Raw genomic sequence first — 25,228 nt, forward strand, 5'->3', positions numbered from 1 at the left:
ATTGTTCGAGATGATACCGGCATCTCGTTTTTACCATCGCACCGCCCGCCACCGGAGTAGAGTTCATCCATACTACCTGGAGACACTGCGGTCATCCACAGTGCGTTTCCAGAGATCTTTTTTGCCACGTACCATCCGGCTATGGAATGAGCTCCCCTCCACGGTGTTTCCCGAGCGCTATGACATGTCCTTCTACAAACGAGGCTTGTGGAGAGTATTAAGCGGTAGGCAGCGGCTTGGCTCTGCCCCTGGCATTTCTGAAGTCCATGGGCGACGGTAACCACTCACCATTAGGTGGGCCGTATGCTCGTCTGCCTACAAGGGCAATAAAAATAAAAATAAACTTGTGTAATTGTGTTTAATACATACGACATATTCATCGGTTTCTTTTTTAAAGAAAATTCAATTTTTTACACCGCACGATTTATTTCTGTCGTCGCTATGCTATTAATTACGGAAATCGCCTAATAATTCAGATGTACATACACTAATCACGCTTTATGAGTAAAATAAAACATACATTCATAAAGATGCATTTTTAAATTTAGTTTCAGATTTCATGGAAACGTATTCCTTCAGTTTTGGGGATGAGGAGTCAATGAAATAACATTCGTTCGTTTCGATGAAATTTCGACGTGGCAATAACAAATAAAACAATTAAATACTTATTTTCTGGAAGAGCCTTTCCTTCAATTCCAAGTTTTGTGTTATCTTATCTTATACCTTTAAACGAGCAATTCTTGTGTATATATACCTAGTCAGGTCATAAATTCTGTCACATGTTTAATGTAAAATAATTGAAACAAGTTTATTCATTATGTAACCATTCATATACCAAAATGAACTTAACAAAACATAGATTCTTATGACACTAAAGTTTATTCAAAATGACCTCCTTGATTTTGAATACAGGCCTTCGATCTGCGCGGCCAGTCGTCTATCGCAGCACGAACGAGGTCCATGTCAATATCCACGGCTGCCTTAATCAAGGGTGTCTTGAGTGACTCCAAATTGGGATGAGGCTTTGAGCACGCCTTTTCCTCCAAGTGTTGCCATATCTTGTAATCTAACGGATTCAAATCTGGACTGGAGGAGGGCCAGTCTTCGTGCCGGATGAAGTCGATTTCACGCGCCGCCAGCCAGTCTTGTGTGCTCTTCGCTCTATGAGCTGGCGCCGAATCTTGTTGGAATACCCAGTGCCTGTTATTGAACATGGTATGAAAAACAGGGTCCACAAGGTTCGTCAGGACTGTATTTTGATACACAACTGCATTCGTTTTTACACCTTGCTCACAAAAATGTACCTCTGTTAAGCCCCAATAAGAAACTCCCAACCATACCATGAGCGAGGATGGAAAATGACCTCGTTGGACACGCGGAATACGGTTGCTCGCTTCTTCACTACTGTGTGCGTACACCTTATCATTTTGTTTGTTGTAGCTCTCTTCTATGGTAAAAATTTTTTCATCCGAAAAAAGAATTTCCCGATAATTTTTTCCCGCGTACCGCTTCAACAAAGCGCGGCAGTTCTTCAGTCTCAGGTCCATTAGACGAGCATTCAAACGATGTCTTGTTTTTCTTCGATATGCCCGAAGCCCTAAGTCTTCATTTAACACCCTTTTCACCGTGGTTCTGCTTAACCCCATCTGAAGGGCCAACAGTTTCTGCTTACGTTTGGGATTTCTTTGAATTCGCGCCTTCACAGCTTTTATCACTGCTGGAGTCCTAACAGACCGAGGGCGACCACTTCTTGACCTGTCATCTACACTAGAGTCTTCATTGTATCGTTTGATGGTACGATAAACGAATCTTTTGGTTATATTAAAATTTTTCAGTATGTTAAAAATTTGAATTGGCGCGTAACCGCAACGATGCAACGCAATAACTGCAACATGGTCTTTTTTAAGCGTCCACTCCATATTTAAAAATGAGTAAAATTCTAGAAGTATAAATTTTTATTTTCATGAACAATTCGAAATTCGAATTCAATAAACTTTTTTGTGGCCAGCATTCTAAAAGAAAAGTTTTTACAGTGTGACAATACTTATGACCTGACTAGTTATATATATACAATATATGAATCTCGGCTCCAACGATTTTCATAAAATTTAGTAAACAGGGGTTTTCGGGGGCGATAAATCGATCTAGCTACGATTTATTTCCAGAAAATGTTGTTTTATTAGTGTTTTCAAAAATCAATTTTATCTATAATCAACTTTATGATTCTTCCCGGCATTTGGGCATAATAAGTCCCATATTGACAAATAATAATACTATAACCAACTGTTTTAAAGACACAAAAAGATGGCGTTATAAAAAAAAAGAAAGAGCAAAGCTCGGTCATCATCTAGTAATAATTGTGCTTGTAATATTATTCGTCTTTGATTCAAGTAAAACTATTGTCTATTGTAATCTTCAAATTGCTCGGCACCTGCGATTGCTTAAATTACGTTGTGGGCCTTGATTGAATTGGCAACGATCAGTAAATTAAAAGTTTTGGTTTATAGCAAATAGATAATTTAATTAAATTATTTTCTTTAGCATATCCCATTCTATACTCTATTCAAGTGACTTATCAGCCCTTTTACAGTAATTAAAAATAGCTTTCCAACCAATATTAAAGCGAAGGAGTTCATGTTTCACGTGAATATATTAGAAACCCAAGGCATTAGAGAGGTAATTTGAGAAATTTTCGTTAAATTTCGCAGCGCTTGATTTCAGATAACATTTGATCTAGATAACGTAGATCTGAGAATTTATTGAGGTACGCAAATCAAAGGTCCAATTTTAGATAGTCCTTGTAAAATACTTGAATTTACAAGTCGTAAATTGAATTCCATAACACTTACATAGTAAATAACACGCACTTCGAATAGTAAATATTGGTTGTTAAAATTTGAATAATGTACTATTTAAATTTAAATTATTTTAATTAGGAAGGTAATAATTTAATATGTACATATTATGATAAGACACTAATTTTGTTAAATTAAATTACTTGCATGATTTGTTTTTCAAATTTATCTTATGCGATATATTTCACGTAAACAAAATTTGTCTTAGCTACAAAAGCAATAGCTTCATTCAATGATTCTACTTATTGTGCAGTAAATCGCATGCTCGCATTTACAATAACAATTAGATTAATTCGTGCCAGAATTTAACTGCCGAATGTTTTCAATAGCAAACTAACCGAGTGTAGATAGATCAATTTGCAACGGAATTGCAACGGGAAATGCTGAATCAATCCGGCCAATTTGCCGATGACTGTCCGGCTCGGGGACTTTGAATTCCGTAGCTTCTCATTTGTTAGACGCCATCGACTATGTTGTTCGGTAGGCATTCCGTTTGGTATTTAGGCGGGTGCCGGTTTTAAAGGTATGTTAGATATGAAGTGTAATAGTGTTTTCATAAAAAAATACTTACAAAAGCGACCAGTGATTATTAGTAAAAAAAAATTGTATGGTATTATAGTAATTTGGGTACATTATGGACTTGTTTCGTCTTGAATGGTGGAGAATTGAACGAAAATTTTACTTCGACCGGGTTTTTTGATTATTATTATATATTATTTATAGTACCTAGAAACAGATTCTTGCACTAGACTAATTGGGAAAAAATCTCGTATTTACCTTTTTATTTATTCATTGCTTAGATAGGTGAACGAGCTCACAGCCCACCTGTTGTTAAGTGGTTACTGGAGCCCATAGACCTCTACGACGTAAATGCGTCAACCACCTTGATATATAAGTTCTAAAGTCTCAACTATAGTTAGTTACAACGGCTGCCCCACCCTTCAAACCGAAACGCATTACTGCTTCACGGCAGAAATAGGCAGGGTGGTGGTACCTACCCGCGTGGATTCCAAAGAAGGTCCTACCACCAGTAATAAACCTCTCTCGAGGCACTGGTAGATAAGTAGGCATAAAAAGTATTTATTACAGACATTGTGAAATTATTACTGATTTTTAGCATTGATTGACATGAGATAATGCAACTTAGCAGATTATTATATTAAATAAGAGACAGAATGCCAATAATAATGAAATTAGAAATACTGAACCGTAAATTTATTAATTCAATGAAGCCATCTAGAATCGAAAACACGCATAGCAGTATTTGATTAAAATGAGTCAATATCGCCCACAAAACTCTGTGAATGTCGCTAAATGTATACTTTTTTTTTTAGTATTCGTATTTTGAAATGCACGTAATTAATAATGTAATAGATCGATCGCGCTTTAAAGGTTCCACAAATATATTTTTTTTAATGTACAAACGAATGCATTTTGTTTCAATTCAATCGAATAGATGAGACGAGAATATTCCAAATGCGTAAATTATTTTAGAGAGAAACTATAATTTTTGTTTTCTTTGTTTTAGGCGATCGAGTACAGGGTTGCTGGCTCCGCAGTTGACGTGTCAATCGTCAGCGGCGGCGACTGCAGCGGCTGCAGCACCCCACCCAGCGCCAGCCTCGCCACCGCGCGTCGTCTCCGCGCCCCCAGTACCTATCGTTCAACCTCCACCCGAATCATTACCACCGCCCACTCAAGACGATGGCGTCAGATTGCGAAGAGTTCACACTGTCGCTGTACGGGATTACCTTAAGAGAGAAACACAAACGTTTTTTGGCGTACAAAGAGATAATGAGAGGGAGCAAAGAAGGCTGTGGTTTGAAAGGCGGAGGAGGCACGCGGCGCGGGCGCTGGGTGACCTCCGGCTTGACCTACCACCGGACCATCATCCTGATGACGATGATATTAGGTAAGTAATATATTTCAAAAGAATATTATCTGTATTAGAATATTAAGAAAGAAAGATTTCGTGGAAGAATGTTTTATAGTTTTGTTTACATAACTGAAACATGAAAAATCTAGACTGACCATTTGTTAGTTAGTTATTTTTTATTCTTTCGTTAAAACGCGAACTAAGTTCGACGAACTCTTATAATGGAGTCTATTGTTCAATGCATATAAATGGAGCTTAATTTTGCCATTCTAGTTCTTTGAAAAATTATTCGTACTTAAACTATACGATTAACGTCTCACTGAATTTCAGATTCAAGCTTCGTTTTGTTTTAATGTTTGTCAATTGATTTAATTTAATTTTTTATTGTGAGCTTATTCGTTTCGAATTTTGTATTTCTTTTCGAGTTAAGATATCTACACAATTGTGCTTTATTTCGAAAAAGAGTATCTTTGATTATTGAAACATACATTATTAAATTATAAGGATTAATGATATGATTTTTACTATACGACTTAGATTACTTATCGGTTCGAGTTTACATTATGTCCCATAATTAGGAACTAATCAATAAATAAAATTTGGACTGTCCGATTTTTATAACACGATGCTATTAGATTAAAAGGCCCTATTACATACTCCGATATTATCCAGTCATATGAAAATGCATCAAAGAATTCATATCTGCATGAAAAAATCTTATCAATAATGTTAATGTAAGTTTTATACTTTTTCGTATGCAGATATAGATGATAACAGATTTCAAATAATCGCTGAATGGTATGTAAGAAGCGACCGTAACTCGTTCGTGATAAATTTGTGTAACAATAAAGAAAGATACGATGATACAATGAAACAAACAGAATTAAAATAACCGCATTTACAAAGCAACGGAATAGTTAATTAGAATAATTAAAATTAGCACTGTTTACCCAATGGACCCATTTATGATGTGGACATTGGAAATTCGATTTCTGGTAGTCGTGGTAGTCAATTATAATAAAGTATGACGTCACGGAATATTCGAAGAATTTTTCGTTGATTATTATTAAGCTTGTTGTATTCGAACCCTGTTCGTTTAATAGAAATGCATACAGGTATATTGTAAGGTTTATGATTATTTATATTAATATGATTATATAAAGTCCTATAGATATCAAGAATTATTATTAATTATGAGATTTGTATTGCAAAATATTTAAATATTATTGTTTATTAGTTGCTCAATTGACTGCTTTTAAAGTCACGTGACTAAGCCACGTGACCAGTCAAGAGGGGATAGCCGGCTGAGACATATTTAAAAGAGAATGCAGGCGGTCAGAACACATTCTCGCTCACGACTCGGTCGTGCGCGGACGTGCTTTCCGATCCGTGGCCCGCTTGCGAGCTGCGTCTCTGAACTCACAGTTGTGCTCGACAGTGTAGTGACCGTGAATACATCGTGCGTACAATTCGGTAGTGCGGACGTGCCGATCCGTTGGTCGCTTGCGATCTGCGTATCGAGGTCCATTTTTGTGCGCTAAAGTTTTGTAACCGCGAACCCACCCTTACCAACTGCCTTTTTCAAGGCAAAACCAATCGCTACGTTCAGCTTCCTGTGGCACTCACAGGCTAGCGATTTCCTAACCCTTCCCAAAAACAATAGTCTTTTTCAAGACTAGACCCCCGCTCGCGATTCTGCCTGCTGTAGCACTATACAGCCCGAGCGGGTTCCTTTCCTTTTCCCCGCCGATTGCCGTTTTCACGGCATAGGCATTCCCCCCCCCTGCTCCTTGCTGTCCTGCAGCACAGGGGGGTTACAAATCCTATCCGGGGCCTCGCCTTTCGGCGAGTTCAACAAAAGTCCCGGGGCCGCCCCCCCCGGGCAAGAAGACCGAAAATGCAGCAAGAAGAAAGTGTCAGTGAAAGTGCTAGTGACATTGTCGGGTTCCTCCGGGATAGGTACCCGTCAATTAGGGCCGAGTACTTAGCGTATAGGGCCTCCCGTGGCAATCCCTCCCCCCCCGCGTCCGTCGCCGCGTATTTCAACCGTGCCTCGGAGGCACGCCGCGCGCCCCCCGCCGCCACGTTAAGTTCGAGCGCACGTTCCGACGATGCGACTCACGAAGCGCCTAGCGCTACCCCCACCCCCGCGCCCGCGTCGGTTACGTCATCACGCGCTACGTCCGCCGCGACCTCGATCGTTTCAAGTTCAGGCTCCGATACCGAATCGGAGATGGATTTCGAATCCGCGTCAAGCCCTCAGCCTGGAACTTCGGATGGGTTCCAAACCGTAACGCGCGGTAAAAAGCGTACTCGCGCCGTGGAGTCCCGGAACTCCACGACAAAACAGACGAAATCCGCGTCCGCCTCTCGACCGAAAGTAGTAGTTACACCGGAGTCGGACTCCGCGCGCCGCGTAACCCCACCGCCGCGTCCCAAGCCCGCGCCCGCTCCCAAAGTAGCTGCCCCGCCCCCGCTGATACTTCAAGAGAAGACAGCGTGGAATCGCGTGTCCCAGGCCCTTCAGGCAAATAAAATTAACTACACCCATGCGCGTAACGTCGCGCATGGGATTCAGATCAAGGTCGCAACGCCGGGCGACCATAGGGCCCTCTCAGCATACCTCCGAAAGGAGAACATAGGTTTCCACACCTATGCTCTTCAGGAGGACCGCGAGCTCCGCGTAGTAATACGCGGAGTCCCTAAGGAGCTAGAAATAGACTACATTAAGGAGGATCTGACCGCTCAGGCCCTCCCGATAGTTAGTGTGCACCGGATGCACAGCGGGCGGGGCAAACAGCCCTATAATATGATACTCGTGGCGTTAGAACCCACCCCGGAGGCCAAAAAGAAGATCGCATGTCTCACGACAATTTGCGGCCTATCCGGGATCTCGATCGAAGCCCCCCACAAGCGTGGCACTCCCGGGCAGTGCTACAGGTGCCAACTCTATGGCCACTCGGCGCGTAATTGCCACGCGCGCCCCCGCTGCGTGAAATGCCTCGGCGATCACGCTACGTTAGACTGCGTTAGAGATAGGGAAACCGCGACCGAACCTCCCAGCTATGCCTTAAGCAAGGGCACCCCGCGAACTACCGTGGATGTCCCAGGGCTCCGCGAAAACGCCCAACCCACCCAGCTCCGCGAACCGTCGGCCCAAAGACTTCGGCACCTTCAGTGCCGAAACCCGCCTTCGTGCCGGCTGCAGTTCCCACGGTCTCGGCGTGGAAAAAGCCGCTGCCGTATACGAAGGCGGGAACGGAAACCGCACCCCCGCCCCCGCTCGCGACACGCCCCGCGCCCCAGCCCCTGCTCGCACCTCGCCCCGCGCCCGCGTTCCGCCCCCCGCAACCCTCTGCCGTCAACGACTTCGCGCTCGTGCGCGACTTCGTCACCGCTGTTAACTTCGACCGTCTGCGATCGTTCGCAGACGCGATACGTAGGTCGGTAACCCCCGAACAGAGACTCGCGGCCGCGTTCGATCACATGGACGTATACGAGTCCGTGTCCCGCACTTTATAAAAATCTTTACCGGTAATCAATGGCGCAAAAAGGTAGAGAAAAACCGTATTCCCTTACGTTAGCATTCTACAATGCTAACGGACTCGCGCGGCAACGCGATCAAATTTTCGAATTCCTCCGCGATAATCTTGTAGATATTCTACTAGTGCAGGAAACCTGTCTGAAGCCCTCGCGTCGCGACCCGAAAGTCGCGAATTACGTCATGGTTAGGAATGACAGACTCACCGCCTCCAAAGGCGGGACTGCCATTTACTATAGGCGGGCCCTGCACGTTGTCCCTCTCGATACTCCCTCGCTCTCACATATCGAGGCGTCAGTGTGCCGTATCTCGCTGACGGGACACCAGCCGATCGTCATCGCATCCGTTTATCTCCCCCCGGACAAGCCCCTTCTGAGCAGTGACATCGAGTCACTGTTCGGCATGGGAGACTCCGTCATCCTGGCAGGCGATTTAAATTGCCACCACACTAGGTGGAACTGCCATCGTACTAACGTTAACGGTAGGCGTCTCGACGCGTTTATAGACGACCTCACCTTTGAAATAGTCGGTCCCCCAACTCCAACATGTTATCCGTATAACATCGCGCTCCGTCCGAGCACTATAGACCTGGCATTGCTTAGGAACGTAACTCTGCGCTTGCGTTCCATCGAAGCAATGTCAGAGCTCGACTCAGACCACCGACCTGTCGTTATGCAGCTCGGTCGCCCCCACAACCCAGTCACTGTTACGAGGACCATGGTGGATTGGAATAAGCTGGGCACGTGCCTAGCCGACACCGCTCCGCCAATCCTCCCTTACGGCCCGGATTCGAATCTATCCCCCGAGGACACCGTCGAATCCATAAACATCATTACCGATCACATATCTTCCGCGATTATTAGATCTTCTAAAGAAGTCGATGTGGAGGACAGCTTCCACCGCATCAGACTGTCCCCCGATCTTAGGAATCTCTTAAGAGTTAGGAACGCGGCAATCCGGGCCTACGATCGTCTTCCCACGCATTCAAACCGGATTCGGATGCGTCGTCTACAACGCAAAGTCCACTCCCGCTTAAGCGACGCGCGTAACGATAATTGGCATAGTTATTTAGAACAACTCGCGCCCTCCCACCAAGCATACTGGCGACTAGCTAGGACTCTCAAATCCGAAACTACCGCTACTATGCCTCCCCTCGTACGCCCTTCAGGCCAACCACCGGCATTCGATGACGATGACAAGGCTGAGCTGCTGGCCGATGCACTGCAAGAGCAGTGCACCACCAGCACTCAACACGCGGACCCCGAACACACCGAGTTAGTCGACAGGGAGGTCGAGCGCAGAGCTTCCCTGCCGCCCTCGGACGCGTTACCCCCCATTACCACTGACGAAGTTAGAGACGCGATCCACAACCTACAACCTAGGAAGGCACCCGGCTCCGACGGCATCCACAACCGCGCGCTAAAATTTTTGCCAGTCCAACTGATAGCAATGTTGGCTACAATTTTAAATGCCGCTATGACGCACTGCATCTTTCCCGCGGTGTGGAAAGAAGCGGACGTTATCGGTATACATAAGCCGGGCAAACCGACAAACGAAACTTCTAGTTACCGTCCGATTAGTCTCCTCTCGACGATAGGAAAAATTTACGAACGGCTCCTTAGGAAACGCCTCTGGGATTTTGTTACCGCGAACAAAATTCTCATTGACGAACAGTTCGGATTCCGCTCAAAACACTCGTGCGTACAACAAGTGCACCGCCTCACGGAGCACATTCTGATAGGACTAAATAGGCGTAAACAAATCCCGACCGGCGCCCTCTTCTTCGACATCGCGAAGGCGTTCGACAAAGTCTGGCACAACGGTTTAATTTATAAACTGTACAACATGGGAGTGCCAGACAGACTCGTGCTCATCATACGAGACTTCTTGTCGAACCGTTCGTTTCGATATCGAGTAGAGGGAACTCGTTCTCGTCCCCGTCAACTGACCGCCGGAGTCCCGCAAGGCTCCGCGCTCTCCCCGTTATTATTTAGTTTGTATATCAATGATATACCCCGGTCTCCGGAGACCCATCTAGCGCTCTTCGCCGATGACACGGCTATCTACTACTCGTGTAGGAAGATGTCGCTGCTTCATCGGCGACTCCAGATCGCAGTAGCCACCCTGGGACAGTGGTTCCGGAAGTGGCGAATAGACATCAACCCCACGAAAAGCGCAGCGGTGCTCTTCAAAAGGGGTCGCCCTCCGAACATCACTTCGAGCATCCCACTCCGTAGTAGGCGCGCAAACACCTCCGCCGTTAGTCCCATCACTCTCTTTGGCCAGCCCATTCCGTGGGTCTCGAAGGTCAAATATCTAGGCGTCACCCTCGACAGAGGGATGACATTCCGTCCCCATATAAAAACGGTACGCGACCGCGCCGCGTTTATTCTAGGACGACTCTATCCAATGCTTTGTAGTCGAAGCAAACTGTCCCTCCGTAATAAAGTAACTCTCTACAAAACTTGTATACGCCCCGTCATGACGTATGCAAGCGTAGTGTTCGCTCACGCAGCCCGCACCAACTTGAAATCCCTTCAGGTTATTCAATCACGATTCTGCAGGATAGCCGTCGGAGCGCCTTGGTTCCTTAGGAATGTGGATCTCCACGACGACCTGGAGCTCGACTCCCTTAGTAAGTATCTACAGTCGGCATCGCTGCGCCATTTTGAGAAGGCGGCACGACATGAGAACCCTCTCATCGTAGCCGCTGGAAATTACATACCCGACCCAGTAGACCGAATGGTAAACCGTCGACGTCGCCCAAAGCACGTCATTACGGATCCTCCTGATCCATTAACGGTGCTTTTAGGCACCACAAGCACCGGTCACCGTCCTCGTCGAACCCGTCGCTTGCGACGAAGGGTTCGACGAGTGAACTAACCCATAGACACAGCCCACTGAGTTTCTCGCCGGATCTTCTCAGTGGGTCGCGTTTCCGATCCGGTGGTAGATTCTGCGAAGCACTGCTCTTGCTAGGGTCAGTGTTAGCAACTCTCCGGTTGAGCCCCGCGAGCTCACCTACTAACGTTAGGGCGAAGCTGAAATAGCCTCTCAAGGCTATCAGCATAGGTAGGGAAAAAAAAAAAAAAGTCAGAACACAGTAGTTGAATAAGACCCTTCAATGTAAAATTGGCAGATTAAATCAGAGTGTGAATAGAGTTTGTCTGTTTAATTTATATGTCTGAGACCCAAAAGGTAGTAAATGTTGTTGTTATAATGTCTCCGGGATTTCACAGCCGAATGATCCTATAAAGGTTTTGCCTCAAAAAAAGGCTAGCCCATTAAATAAACGCATCATACATGAAAAAAAAAAACGAGCGGAAAATCTAGGCTCACTAGAAAGTGTCTACATCAAGGATCATCCCTGTTACTGCGCATTCGGCGACAGTATCATGCTCGCTTAGTGATTAACGCTATTCGTTGTAGGCGATTTTGTCCATGTTTTCCTATCAGACCATAGGGTAATCTGTGGGTTGTTGTTGTTGCCTAAACTATTTTCATTACATATTGTTACGCGCTGGGGTCCGGAATAAATAAAATTCTACCGAATTACAAGTTAGCACTGTATCACTTAGAACATAACACTTCACAAACACTTTAAAACTCTCAATTCGCTTCTTTCGCTTCGCTTCAGATGATCCGTTCGGTGTTTCGATTCGAGTAGTTCCGATTACTAACTGACTGCGCGCCATCTCTGCAACGCTTTTATAGTCGAGACGAAATTCCTAGAATCGTCGAGAATATTCCACAAAAGTCGAGTATTGTGTTTCCACTATCTGACAATAGATGGCGTTGTACTCCTCCGTTCTACATGTTACTAGATCCTTCGATATTCGTTCGACTATTCGGTGATAGACTGTGTTACTCTTACCGGCGTAACAATATTTATTTAGCGGAAGTCTCCGTCGCAGAGTAAAGGTGTTGCGTGATGCCACTGTGTCGGTCTACTTGCAGATGGTCACAACCAATTTCCACGATAAAATAATTATGTGTATTAGAAATTGTAAATTGTATTCAGCGTTGATAGGGCCTAATGTAAGCCGCACCGGTAGATACCAACCATTATTTTTTAATGTTCCAGTTTTTTTTAATGTTCATTTATGTATGTATATGTATGTAGTAAATGCTTAGTAATTTAAACAATTTTCATTTAATAGGTGTTACGGTAATTCATTACAAAACACATATCCAAGTTGCAACTAACTACGTCATATAACATTGAGTTGTTTGCTCGCATACCCACAGAACACGTTAGCAGACCCGTTTATCTACCGGTAATTCCAGACAGAAGACTTAACGAGTTTGTCGTGTGGAGTACTAACTATTAACTCGATGTACCTACGACTTAATTACTAATGTATTTGTTTATTAGATTTGACTTGAAGTGGGTTATGGATATGGCATTTGGGTCATAACGCTAAGTATTTGAAGGTTGTTATATTAAGGTGAAGGTTCGTGAAAATGGCTTGAATATCGTGTTTCTTGATATTGAGATAAAGATCGTTAAGTTTTAAGTAGAATTAAAAAAAATCGGTCCAAAATTTTAAAAAGGTTTTTTTTTCTGGGAAAAATTATGTCATCTTCATTTAATTAATACAGAATTTCGTAATAATAATTTTATATTAGCACTGAGTCGTAGTTAAAAAAAACATGGACGAATAATTAATTTAAGTAAAATTATTTATTTAAATTATTTTAAATTTAGATTGATATACTTTTATTAGTATCTAGTATGTCATAAAATTATTTAAATTTCGGAACGTTTGAGGTAGGTCAAATCTCTATGAAAATAGAGCGATCGATCGATAGAAGATAACTTTTTCTAACACACTGACTTGAAATAAAACTAGTCAAATTTAAAAGTGTATTGCCTATATGTACTTGCGTACTTTTGGATTATAATATGAAATGTCCGGATGTTTAATTAAAAATGGATTATAATATGAATTACTTAAAAATTCAAACAATGATATGATCTACTTTTTGAAGCTATCTGCACAAACAAACCCAAAAAATCAGTCAAATTTAAAAATCAATTGCCTATACAGAATTCGTACTTTTGGATTATAATATGGAATGTCCAAATGTTTACTTAAAAACTCAAACAATTATTTCTACTTTTTGAAGATATCTTCACTAACAAACACAATTTTTTGATTTATTAAAAATATAAATGGAAATCAACAAAATATTCATGCAATTGTTTTTTTTTTGTTTGCGAACTTTTAACTGTAACCAGAATTTACAAACACACTGTACAAAACACGGGCACCGAACCGCAAAAGCTAGCTGTGTTCGTTTCGAATTTGTTTCCAGCTGCCGATTCTGAATATTTATTCAATGGTGTGTGATATTTACGATCGAATTCAGTTTTTTTTAGCACGTGCTTGTGTAGGAAATTTTGTGATGAAGCGACATAGACGGACTTTACGAAGTACCGTAATATGTGCACTATTGAAAAATACAAATATTTATAGTTTTATAGCTTCTTTAGTGCAATGAATTTTTGTCGAAATAAATTTATGTAAAATGCATTTCGTTCTATCCCACATATTTTATATTTCATTATTCCCAGTGTGTGTTTTTAATAGTCATTTTTATATTATGTCACTTTAAAATCAGGTTGCACGAGTATGATTTAAATAAATTCTTCTTTTTTTCCAAAAACAAACTGCTTCCTATCAAAATAAAATCAAAATATCAGCAAAATTGTCGATGTTTTAAATATACATCAGTAAGAAAAATTGAAAAACGTGCTGTAACATATTAATAATATTTAAATGGAACCATATTAGAAGCACTACATCTAAGTAAAATATCATCAAAATTGTCGATGTTAATTAAATATACATCAGTAAGAAGAATTGAAAAACGTGCTGTATCATCTTAATAATATTTAAATGGAACCATATTAGAAGCACTACATCTAAGTAAAATATCATCAAAATAGGTTCGCTTAGAAAAAAGTTTAGAGGAAAATAAAATAAATAAAATAAAATAATTTTTAACCTACTTCCAAAAAGGAGGGTCCTTTTTGGAAGTAGGTTAAAATATTGGAACATGTCATGTTAATTGGTTAACACGAAAAGAGAGCCGTTTTTGTTTATAATCATGCTTAAGCTCTTATGTACCTACTCTATTTCACATGTTTCAAAATTACTTATAAAGCGATTTTGTTAGCTTTATCTTCAACTATGAATTACAGTTAGATCTTGGAAGTGAATTAACCTACTTCTAAGAGTCGTATCAGTTTGGAACTTTGAACAGTAATATGGTATTGAGTTGGTATCGAGTTGGTGTCGAGTTGGTATTTTGGTATTGAGTTGGTATCGAGTTGTTATCGCGATAGCGGAAACGAGTAATAGAAACCTAAATAAAACAGCTACTTGCTGGTAAGCTCATTGATATGGCTCATTTAATCTGTATCAACGAGTATTTTTTAATTGCTTAGATGGGTGAACGAGCTTACAGCCCTGGTGTTAAGTGGTTACAGGAGCCCACAGACGTCTACACCGTAAATACGCCACCCACCTTGAGATATAAGTTCTATGGTCACAGTATAGTTATAACGGCTGCCCCGCCCTTCAAACCGAAACGCATTACTGCTTCACGTTAGAAATAGGGCAGGGCGGTCGTACCCACCCACGCGGACTCACAAGAGGTCCTACCACCAGTAATTACGTTTTTTTTTTATTGCTTGGATACCCACTGTAAGAGAGAGAGAGAGAATAAACATTATTGTTTTTTTCAGAGCTCATAGCCCACCTGGTGTTAAGTGGTTACTGGAGCCCATAGACATCTACAACGTAAATGCGCCACCCACCTTGAGATATAAGTTGTAAGGTCTCAGTATAGTTACAACGGCTGCCCCACCCTTCAAACCGAAACGCATTACTGCTTCACGGCAGAAATAGGCAGGGCGGTGGTACCTACCCGCGCGGACTCACAACAGGTCCTACTACCAGAAATTATGCAAATTATAGTTTTGCGGGTTTCACTTTTATTACACGATGTTATTCCTTCACCGTAGAAGTCAATCGTGAACATTTGTTGAGTACATATTTCACTAGAAAAATTGGTACCCGCCTGCGGGATTAGAACACCGGTGCATCGCTTCAACACGAATGCACCGGACGTCTTATCTTTTAGGCCACGACGACTTCAAATTAAACGATGTAAATTATCAAACCACGTAAATTATCTTATACCTTTAAACGAGCAATTCTTATATATATATATAATCTGAATCTCGGCAACGGCTCCAACGATTTTCATAAAATTTAGTATACAGGGGATTTCGGAGGCGATAAATCGATCTAGCTACGATTTATTTTCAGAAAATGTTGTTTTATTCATGTTTTCAATAATCAACTTTATGACTCTTCCCGACATCTATTTGCGAATTATAATACTATTTTTACTGCTTTAAAGATACAACAAGATGGCGTTATAAAAAAAAAACCGAGCGAAGCTCGGTCATCGTCTAGTAACAATTAATCTAAAGTATTAATGATACGTTATGTTGTTAGCTATTTAAACTGAATAATCCTATATAATTGCAGTATGTATGGAGCATCAGGCGCGGCCCCAAGAGAGGCACGGGGGCGCGTGCAGGAGCGGCCCGACGTCCTACCCGCGCCGGCGCCGCTCGAGGAACCTGCGGCACCACCCCTGCCCTGCCCCGGCAAGGACAGTGTCGCGAGACTCACGCTCACAGGACTGTCCCTTGTTGTTAGTGTAAGTGCCATTTGAAATGTTATACTGGCAGACTCCTTCTCAGTCGTATGCACTCTTGGCAGAGTGGTCGTGGTCATTATATCGGGTGGTTCGCCATTCCTCCCGTACCGCGGTCCTCCTTGTGCACTCGTCGACGAGACCGCTTAAGCAAGCCACACACGCTACGAAAAATCGTTGCGGCTTGACTGTACAGTGAAACTGAAATCTACATGTGTGTATGAGAAAAACTGTACAGTTTGTCCGATTTTATAAAACTGTACAGTTGAATGGAGCAGTATGAAATTGTGGATAGATAAATCGGAATCGGAAGAAACTGTGTTGCGTGTGCTAGTCGTTCTTCAGTTTTCACGGGGATCGCGGTCTTGCTTTTCAATTATTGGCGATACCATGGACAGTAGATATAAATAAGTATCAGTATCCATTCGTAAAAAACTATGCCAATATTTAGGAAATACATTTAGTTCCTTATTAATATATAAGAAATTAATATGGGAATGAGCTTCTCTTTTCATTAGCCATTCTTTACACCAAATAAGTGTTTTCTTTTTCTTAAATTTTTCTTCCTTTTGCTTTTTTATGGCGAATAATAAACCAACAACTGCTAACGCGTCGTCAGTCGAAGCCATAGCTCAACGAACGAATAATCGTACCGTTTTCTAGTAACGTGTGTGGGCACTACGAAAACTGTGCAGTTGAAACTGAACCGTCCGATCGTAACGATTTTTCGTAGCGTATGTAGCAGCCATTAGGCTGCCTTTATTTGGTCGGTCCAAGCCGGCCGACTAGAAATGCTTTATTACTGTTATCGGTATCTATTGGAGCTTATAGATAGATTAATATCTCTTGAGGTAACAAAAAAGCAGTAGGAAAAAAGGACCTTAAAATAACAATTTACAGTAGGCTACGGCTTGGTTCTGCATCTGGCATTGCTGAAGTCCATGGGTGACGGTAACCGCTCACTATCAGGTGGGCCGTATGCTCGTCTGCCTTCTTACAACAAAAAAATTCTTACAACTAACGGCTACAATAGCTTAAAATATTTTCCCTATTACACAGAAATGACTCCGCAGCCGAGGAAGCGCCTGAATTTTAGTGTATGATTGCTGTCGCACTGTCCGATCACCCAACCCACCACCAAATCAATAGTAATAGAAACATGTAGAACAATGCTGCACTAATACATCATACAAATATTGGCCAAGTGGTCGAAATTCGACCATAATCACTGACACCTTACGGCTTAAATTCTCTTTCCCTTTTGTTTTACTATGACTATTATTTCTTGTAATTGTGGGACAAATGTTTACTTCTACCATGAAGTAGTCCTGAGTTCTTACTGGCTAAATGAGGTAGGTATTGTTGAGGTGAAATGTAGACTTTGAATCCTGCTGTTAGAATAGATAATGGCAATCTTCCTTGAACTTTTTAATGAGAAAACTCTGATCATATTCAATACAAAAATAAATTACTGATTAGTAAGAGGTGACTTCTTCACCAATAGGTCTAGTTCCATTCCCTATTGAAGTCTGGACTCGGTGCCTTATCACTTGTTATTTCCGGCACGAATAATACAAGAAAAATCTTATATTAGATATTCAATAAATGTAGACAGTTTGGTTTATTAGTTTCCTGTGTAACTTAAATAATAATGCTAGTTTTCGCTCAACTAATTCTTCAATACATTGTAAATAATGTACCACTCCTCTAAAGGAAGCTCCCTAATGACACATTGTTCCTAGAAAGTAGCTGATGCAACAATATTTCGCTAGCGGACTTTCTGTTAAGGCCACAGGTGGCATAGTTAACTACTAACCTAGTTTTACCTGTTAAACATTTAAAAGTTTGGTAAATATCCGTCAGAGTTTGCATGTTTTAGCCAGCCTAAAAGCGCTCGCCCCTTGAAATCCTGAACCATTTGACGTGGTGCTAATGGGCAGGCCTGCGTTCCCCCAGAGAGTAATAAATACACCACTCTGCGATATTTAAAACTTTCTGACATTTTCTCACTAATTCTGAGTTTTAGGTTAATGTGGTGCTCAAATACTAAGGACAGCGTCCTAGGTGTCTCTGCTAATGGATTTAACTCGCTTTTAAGTCAACAACGCATATTTATTACATAGTTTTTTAGATAAAAGGTTTTTTTATACATACAGAAAAACCTTTATTATTAAAAACTCTTTAGCTTTTCAAAAAGATTGTTCTTCAGTTTCATTCAGCGTCATGGAGTGAAGTCTGTCGTTGAGTAAAAAGAGAGTTCTGTTTTTTATAGTTTATTAGTAATGTTTATTTCTACCGTGAAACAGTAATGCGTTTCGGTTGAAAGCGTGGGGCAACCGTTCTAACTATACTGGGACCTTGGAACTTACATCTCAAGGTGGGTAGCGCATTTACGTTGTAAATGTCTATGGGCTCCGGTAACCATTTAAAACCAGGTGGGCTTGTGAGCTCGTCCACAAACCTAAGCAATAAAAAATGAGCATTGTTTACCCCTTTTGTCATAAGAAAGGAAATAAATAAATTGAAAGTCTTTACGAACTGTAGGTCCCATTAGGGAAATGGTATAGCAATGAAAACACAACGCATTTTAAAGTTTGCCGGCTATGTCATGCAATTTTAAATCATATAAGGAGTTTATAAGTTGAGCTGTGGCTTAGAAACTGCGGTGGCGTACACGCTCAACTTGCTCTATAAGTAATGGGATTGTGGCTTGACTTGTTGGAAAATAGACTTCTGAGCTAAATATTAATATCGTATTCAAAATATAGGATTTTAATTTAATAGATTATCTTTGCTTATTAGATTAATAAAAGTTGTTTGTTTTACGTGGATTTTAACAAAGGGACCAATCCTGTATTGCTCTTTATCAATTTTTGATTTATTTAACATTTTTTTAAATCAAGTAATGAATTTTTATCGCCTCCTATGCATGGTATTGGTGAATTTCTATACCACAAGATTTGAATTAGATTTCTAGTCGGAGTCCGATGTTTTTGTTAAAGATATTTGATATTAGGTGTCTAGGCGTAGAAATTTGTTCTTATTTTGTATGTATTTTTCGATACTCCTAATATGTATAGGAAAAAAATATAAAATTTTGAAACTATGAAATTTGGCCCTTATTATGTAGTATAGCCTCCTCTGCACTATTACCAGAACAATATTTTAGAATTGACATTGTCAGTGCTTGGGAGCGACGATATATGGGACGTAGCTAAATTTATGTCAGATGAATAGCATGCAAATTGACACAAAAAGGAAAATAATAAAAAAAAAAAAATGATATTGCAAAAATTAAAACTGTGATTTTATTGTTATTTTCTCTAATTGTAGACGTATAAAATTTTAGAGTTGACGTGCGGATCGATCTTATAATAATATCTACGCAAATATGACTCAACATTAGACACATAAAAGCTTAATTTAAATAACCATAAAAACCTTAAATCGTCGTAAACAAATTGAAAGTTTTTTTAATTATACATTTTATTTTATATTTATATTTTATATTATACTAACAATCACACCACGTTAACTGGTCCCGTGATAAGTTCGTTAAGAACTTGTGCTACAGGTACCAGATAACGGAAATAAATATAAGATTTTTATTATACACATACATATATTTAAGATAAATCCATAAACCTGGAAAAGACATTTATATTTATCATACAAATACCTTCCCTTGGCGGGATTCGAACCCGCGACCCCCTTGTGTAGTGACCATGTCACTTACCACTACACCAGACGGCCGTTAAAAATACATGAATTCACTTTATCGCCTTTTTTCTTTTTAACTTGACGAGTACCGCTTGAATAGCGTTGAAACTCGCAAATTGAACACGAAATATTTAGCTTTCGGGCGCTTAACCGACTTAGATAAAACGAATCACGTTATTTGATTGATGAGTTACCTTCGTGTGACACGTTTAACCCCAAATTCATGTAATAAAACGGGATGAATTAGGCCACGATATTTCCTTCCTATAAATTATAAAAGTGATGTCTTTCGGGATCGAGTCGACCGTTATGGCGTCGTAAATAATAGAGGAACGCGCTTCGGGTTCTGCCAGCAATATCCAAGAAAGAAAAGCGGCCCGCTGCGGTAAAATAAAAATATATTCTCTTTATTAAAGCAATCATCGATTTTATTTCTAAAATTAGGTATTTAAAAGGAAATTACATTTTGGAACGAAGTTCCTTATGGGACGATGCGGACGGGTACCCTAACCGGGAAAAAACGTCCGTAACGTAAGACTTTTATGCACACAGTGTACGACTTAACTTTGTAATATATTTATACATTTGTAATATATATACAAAAAATAATATATTTTTATTATATATTTTTTATAAATCATTGTGAATAAAATAGTTGATAGCTTTGTAAAGTAGTTTTTATTTTATTTTTATCAATAAAAAAATCCTAATAATAAATGTATACCCGAATAATTATTTTCTTTATACCTCGAATAGAACTTAAAATTAATATTTTTATAATAAGGAACTTCGTTTCTATCCGGTATCCCACGACACCACACATCTTTTTTTTCGATGAAGCAAAAAAGACTTCGTCGAAATAAATAAACGAAACACAGTGTTAGAAATTAGTGATGTTTTTCTTTATGTTGCTTAAATAAATTGTTTGAACATGATTTGTTTAATGTCAGCTTAAGCCAACCAAGAAATCATTTCCTTATAATTGGTCAATCCCGGCCCACTTTGCTGATCGATATTTGTTTTGACTTTGATCCGGTCGAATTCGTAGAATTACGTGATCGAGATTAATCTGGAGATTTCCTGAAAATTTCCTCGAAATCGCTCCAGATAGATTTCGGAGTCTATAGGGAGCATACATATAACTATACCTATATAGACATTAATATTATTCATAATTTATTCTGTTATACACATTACGTAATTATTATTATTTTTTCCTGAAAGATTCGCTCGACTGTTCTGTTTTTTTTTAATTGCTTAGATGGTTGGATGAGCTCACAGCCCACCTGGTGTTAAGTGGTCACTGGAGCCCATAGACATCCACAACGTAAATGCGCCACCCACCTTGAGATATAAGTTCTTAGGTCTCAGTATAGTTTTACAACGGCTACCCCACCCTTCAAGCCGAAACGTATTGCTGCTTCACGGGAGAAATAGACGGGGTGGTGGTACTGATATATATATATATATATATCTTCTTTTTCTCCACTCTATCCCACCAGGTGGGGTCGGCACAGCAAATTTTTCTCTTCCATTCTCTTCTGTCAGCCGTCATCTCAACACTCACTCCTCTCTTTCATATCGTCATTCACACACTCCATCCATGTCTTCTTCGGCCGACCTCTTCCCCCTCTACCTCTACAAAATCATATATATATATATATTTTAAGGTTTTTTGGTGTTATGTTCATATATTATTGTTCTAGTATATATATTTTTTTCTGTATAAATAAATAAATTTTACTATTAGGCTGTTAATGTATAATCAAATTATTTAATTGAATCAGGCGGTGACACGTCGATCCCGGCAGTCGACCTCAGCTCAATGGTCGCGTTCGTTTCGTAACAGCGGGGCCGCCCAGCAGGAAGAAACCGAAGTTGAAGATACGTTCTTCACGCCACAGTCTTCGGTGACACCTCTCACTCAGCACATTGACGATGTTGAGTCAATTGAAGGAAACAAAAGGTACGTATATTGTAGGGTGCGGTGTGAGTTTCTTGGCACGTCCGGAAAAATAAGGATGTGGAGAGGCTTTTTGGTGAGCCAAATATTCTAGGGGAGATGAAGGCACGGAGGCTCGGATGGCTCGGGCATATAGTACGTATGGAGCAGGATCTGGCTGTGAAACGGGTGTACGCGGGTGTACCGGAGGGACGCCGCCCCGTAGGGAGGCCCAAGTACCGCTGGTCTGACGCTGTGCAAGGAAATTTACGTGAGCTCCAAGTGTCGGACTGGCAAGGCGTTGCGCAGCGCCGGGATGAATGCCAAAGCTTATTGTCGAAGGCCAAGACCCACTTCGGGGTCATAGCGCCAGCTCAGTAGTAGTAGAAGTGTGAGTTTGTTATTTAAAGATTATGATTCTTAAAAATGTTTATTGTTAAAATATAAAGTAAATCAATTAAATGTTAATGTTATGAATGCACCCGGGTGACGCGGCCGTTGATGGTGCACTAACGATTTGTGGAATTAAAGTTAACGCGTCACGTGAATTATGCTAACAGTGGTGTTCGGTAATATATCACCGAACATATATATTATTTTATTACTGTAATTGGATCGATAAACTTATAGTTTAGTTTGATCTTGAGATGTAAGACTGGGATCGCAATTGTGTTATCTAAAGGGTGTCTCTAATTTCAAATTGCAATTATTCAATTCTTTGCGGCGGAAATAGGCTAGATATTGATGTCTCATACAATATAGTACGAAAAATGTTTATGCATATTTTCTAATATATAAAAATTCCCACACTACCTTCGGAAATTGCCTAGACTGTGCACTGAAGTCTAGTATCAGACGCCCTTCATCATCCTATAAAACTTACTCCATCTAAAGCACTAACTTTACGACGTAATCAAATTTCATATACCGAACCTTTACTATTTGATAAAACTTTATTGTAACTAAAATTGTAGTAGAATAGTTTTCTCATTGTCAATGGAATACCCACCACCTACACGTTGCCGTAAGTTTCTCATTTTATCAGCTAAAACGAGGGTAGCTAGGAATCCTTTTAACAAAAGACAAGCTACATTCAAAATCTCTACAGATTCCGTCTTTTGTTATGAGTGCGAAAACAAATATTTGCTCAAGCATTATAATTAGTATTCCGATGCCTTTTAATGATCTGTAGTTCAATAATAAATTAGTGTACATGATTTGTAAATCGATTGGTTTTGGAGCGGCTTATTTTCACCTCCAAATTTTTAAGCAACAATTAAAACAAGATGGACCCGACTCCAAATATAGATTCTTGTGATAGCAACCTCTAGAGTCGTTATAAATAATTATGATTTTCTTGATACTATTTCATTGTTATTAATTGCATACAACACTCCTTATGGCCTTCAAAATTACACTGAAACTTTTTAAAAAGGGTACACCTTTTTTTTTAAATCAGTCAATAGAGCCCTGAGTCCAACCGGTGTTAATTGTTAGTGGTAGTCTCTGTAAATCTTAACTGAATTTTCGACCCCAAACTGTGAAAAACCAGATGATTTAACCTAAAATAGTGGCCCAAAAAGCCCTACCACCGGTTCGTTATCTACTAAATTCACTAAAATGTCAAAACAGGAAATAAATAAAAGCACTACATCACCGTGTCCGCTTTGTTAACTTATCTCACTGAGATATCTGTTACCCAAATCTTTGTGACATGGGTTCCGTGGAATAGCAGATTTAATCTCAGTATCACGCAACATACATTTTTGATAGCTCCCTGAATATAGACCAAGAAATAACACGTAAGAGCTCTCTATTTAAAAATATTACTTCGAAGTCGATATTTGTAAGAATGAGAAATGAGTAATGTATTTTTTGTGATGTTATTCTGTATAAAAATGTTTGTCAATATTTTTAATGCAGTACATGTGTATAACGAGTCTAGCCCTGTCATGTTAATTACAATTGGTGTTAATTTGATTACAGTACCTGCTTTTTTTAATGAAAAGATTTTTAAGCTAGTTAAGTGCTCACGAGTTCGTTGATTTGTGTTTTAAGCGTCATTTTAAGACGGATGTTGAATACAGCAGTTAAGCGTATGGGAGGAGAGTGAGAGAAAATGATTGAGTGAGTGCTATCGTCCAACGCACCATCTTTAGCAAGTGATCATAGAGACGATAGCGTAGCAGTGACTTTAATAGAAAGCGTTTAACGGTGAATGGTGACAGTTCAACTCTGGTTCCACTGGTGGGCCAACCATGCGTTGCTGCTTTAAGATCTGCGCATTAAAACGCATGAACTTTAATTAATACTCATATTATATACAGTGAGAAAATGAGGTTAAATCGTTACAGTTTCGAATCGAACTATAAAAGCTTGGAAATATAAAAAGCTTAATAATAATCGATTCAGTTGCTTATTAGCTATGTATATCCAAAAAAACGAACATATGATTAAAAATCAAACAAATAATATTCTTACATGACGATCTTCGAAGGTGACCTTAATTTGAAAGTCATTAGATTACAATATTACGTCCGCAGTTCCACAAATTAGTTTTTCATTGCGGATTGAAAAAACTTACCAAACTTTGGTGATTGATTTTTATCAGGAAAACGGTTACGGTTGAGGTCGCCTTAACAACAGTCGGTTCTATTTTAGTTATGATTTATGAATCAGTCTTGTATGAATCTCATATTTTTAGTTGCACAATAGTAAAGACACTAAAAAAGAAACATTTGTGGCCCTATTTTTCAATTACTATTTAGGTTTATTCATTTCCTTTTACTTACGAGTATTATGCAACAAATATGGCACGATTTTAGTAAAGAACAGAGACATGTTCGTTACTCGTTGAGAATGGCGGGCCTGGGATTGTTAAGCCCCCTAAATCAGATTGAATGCTTCTGTAGGTTTCTCTTATATCACATGTGTATTGAACATATTGAGAGGTCCAAGGATATTTGGTTTAAGCAAAATTTTTGCAACATTACACCAGAGCCATTTAAAGTATAAAATTTGAAAAAAATATTATAAGAAAGAAACTTCATCAGCAATTTGAATGGAGTAAAATTTAATTGAAGTTCATTTAAAAACATCGAACACTTTTAATTACAAAAATAAATGACGGGCTTTAAACCAAATGTCGCTTAAAGCCTTTCACCCTTCGATATGTTATTATTTTACTGGTGGTAGGACCTCTTGTGAGTCTGTGCGGGTAGGTACCACCGCCCCGCCTATTTATGCCGTGAAGCAGTAACGCGTTTCGGTTTGAAGGGTGGGGCAGCCGTTGTTGCTATACTGAGACTTTACAACTTATTTCTCAAGGTGGGTGGCGCATTTACATCGTAGATGTCTATGGGCTCCAGTAACCACTTAACACCAGGTGGGCTGTGAGCTCGTCCACAGATCTGAGCAATAAAAAAAACAAAATGTGTGCAATTCACACGTGGTAGAAGTGAAACCTTCCAAAATTAAAATACAATTATCCTAAATGTCTTAAGTATGTAAAATTTTGTCATTAGTAAATAATTGTAAGGTAGCGCCCTCTGTGAATT

At 40.0% G+C, this 25,228-nt stretch overlaps 1 protein-coding gene across 1 annotated transcript in view; it reads left to right on the forward strand.

The window, feature by feature from the left end:
* rho-5 (rhomboid-5) overlaps positions 1 to 25,228 on the forward strand; it is a 186,443-nt gene that overhangs the window by 141,046 nt on the left and 20,169 nt on the right. The window contains exons 2-4 of the mRNA XM_089734090.1: positions 4,384 to 4,767; positions 15,838 to 16,012; positions 21,517 to 21,695. Of these exons, the coding sequence (XP_089590216.1) occupies positions 4,384 to 4,767; positions 15,838 to 16,012; positions 21,517 to 21,695 (738 nt within the window). The remainder of the gene's footprint in view (positions 1 to 4,383; positions 4,768 to 15,837; positions 16,013 to 21,516; positions 21,696 to 25,228) is intronic.

Source organism: Bombyx mandarina, chromosome 17, assembly GCF_030267445.1.
Source record: "Bombyx mandarina strain Sakado chromosome 17, ASM3026744v2".
In the NCBI taxonomy this organism is placed as follows: Eukaryota; Metazoa; Arthropoda; class Insecta; order Lepidoptera; family Bombycidae; genus Bombyx; species Bombyx mandarina.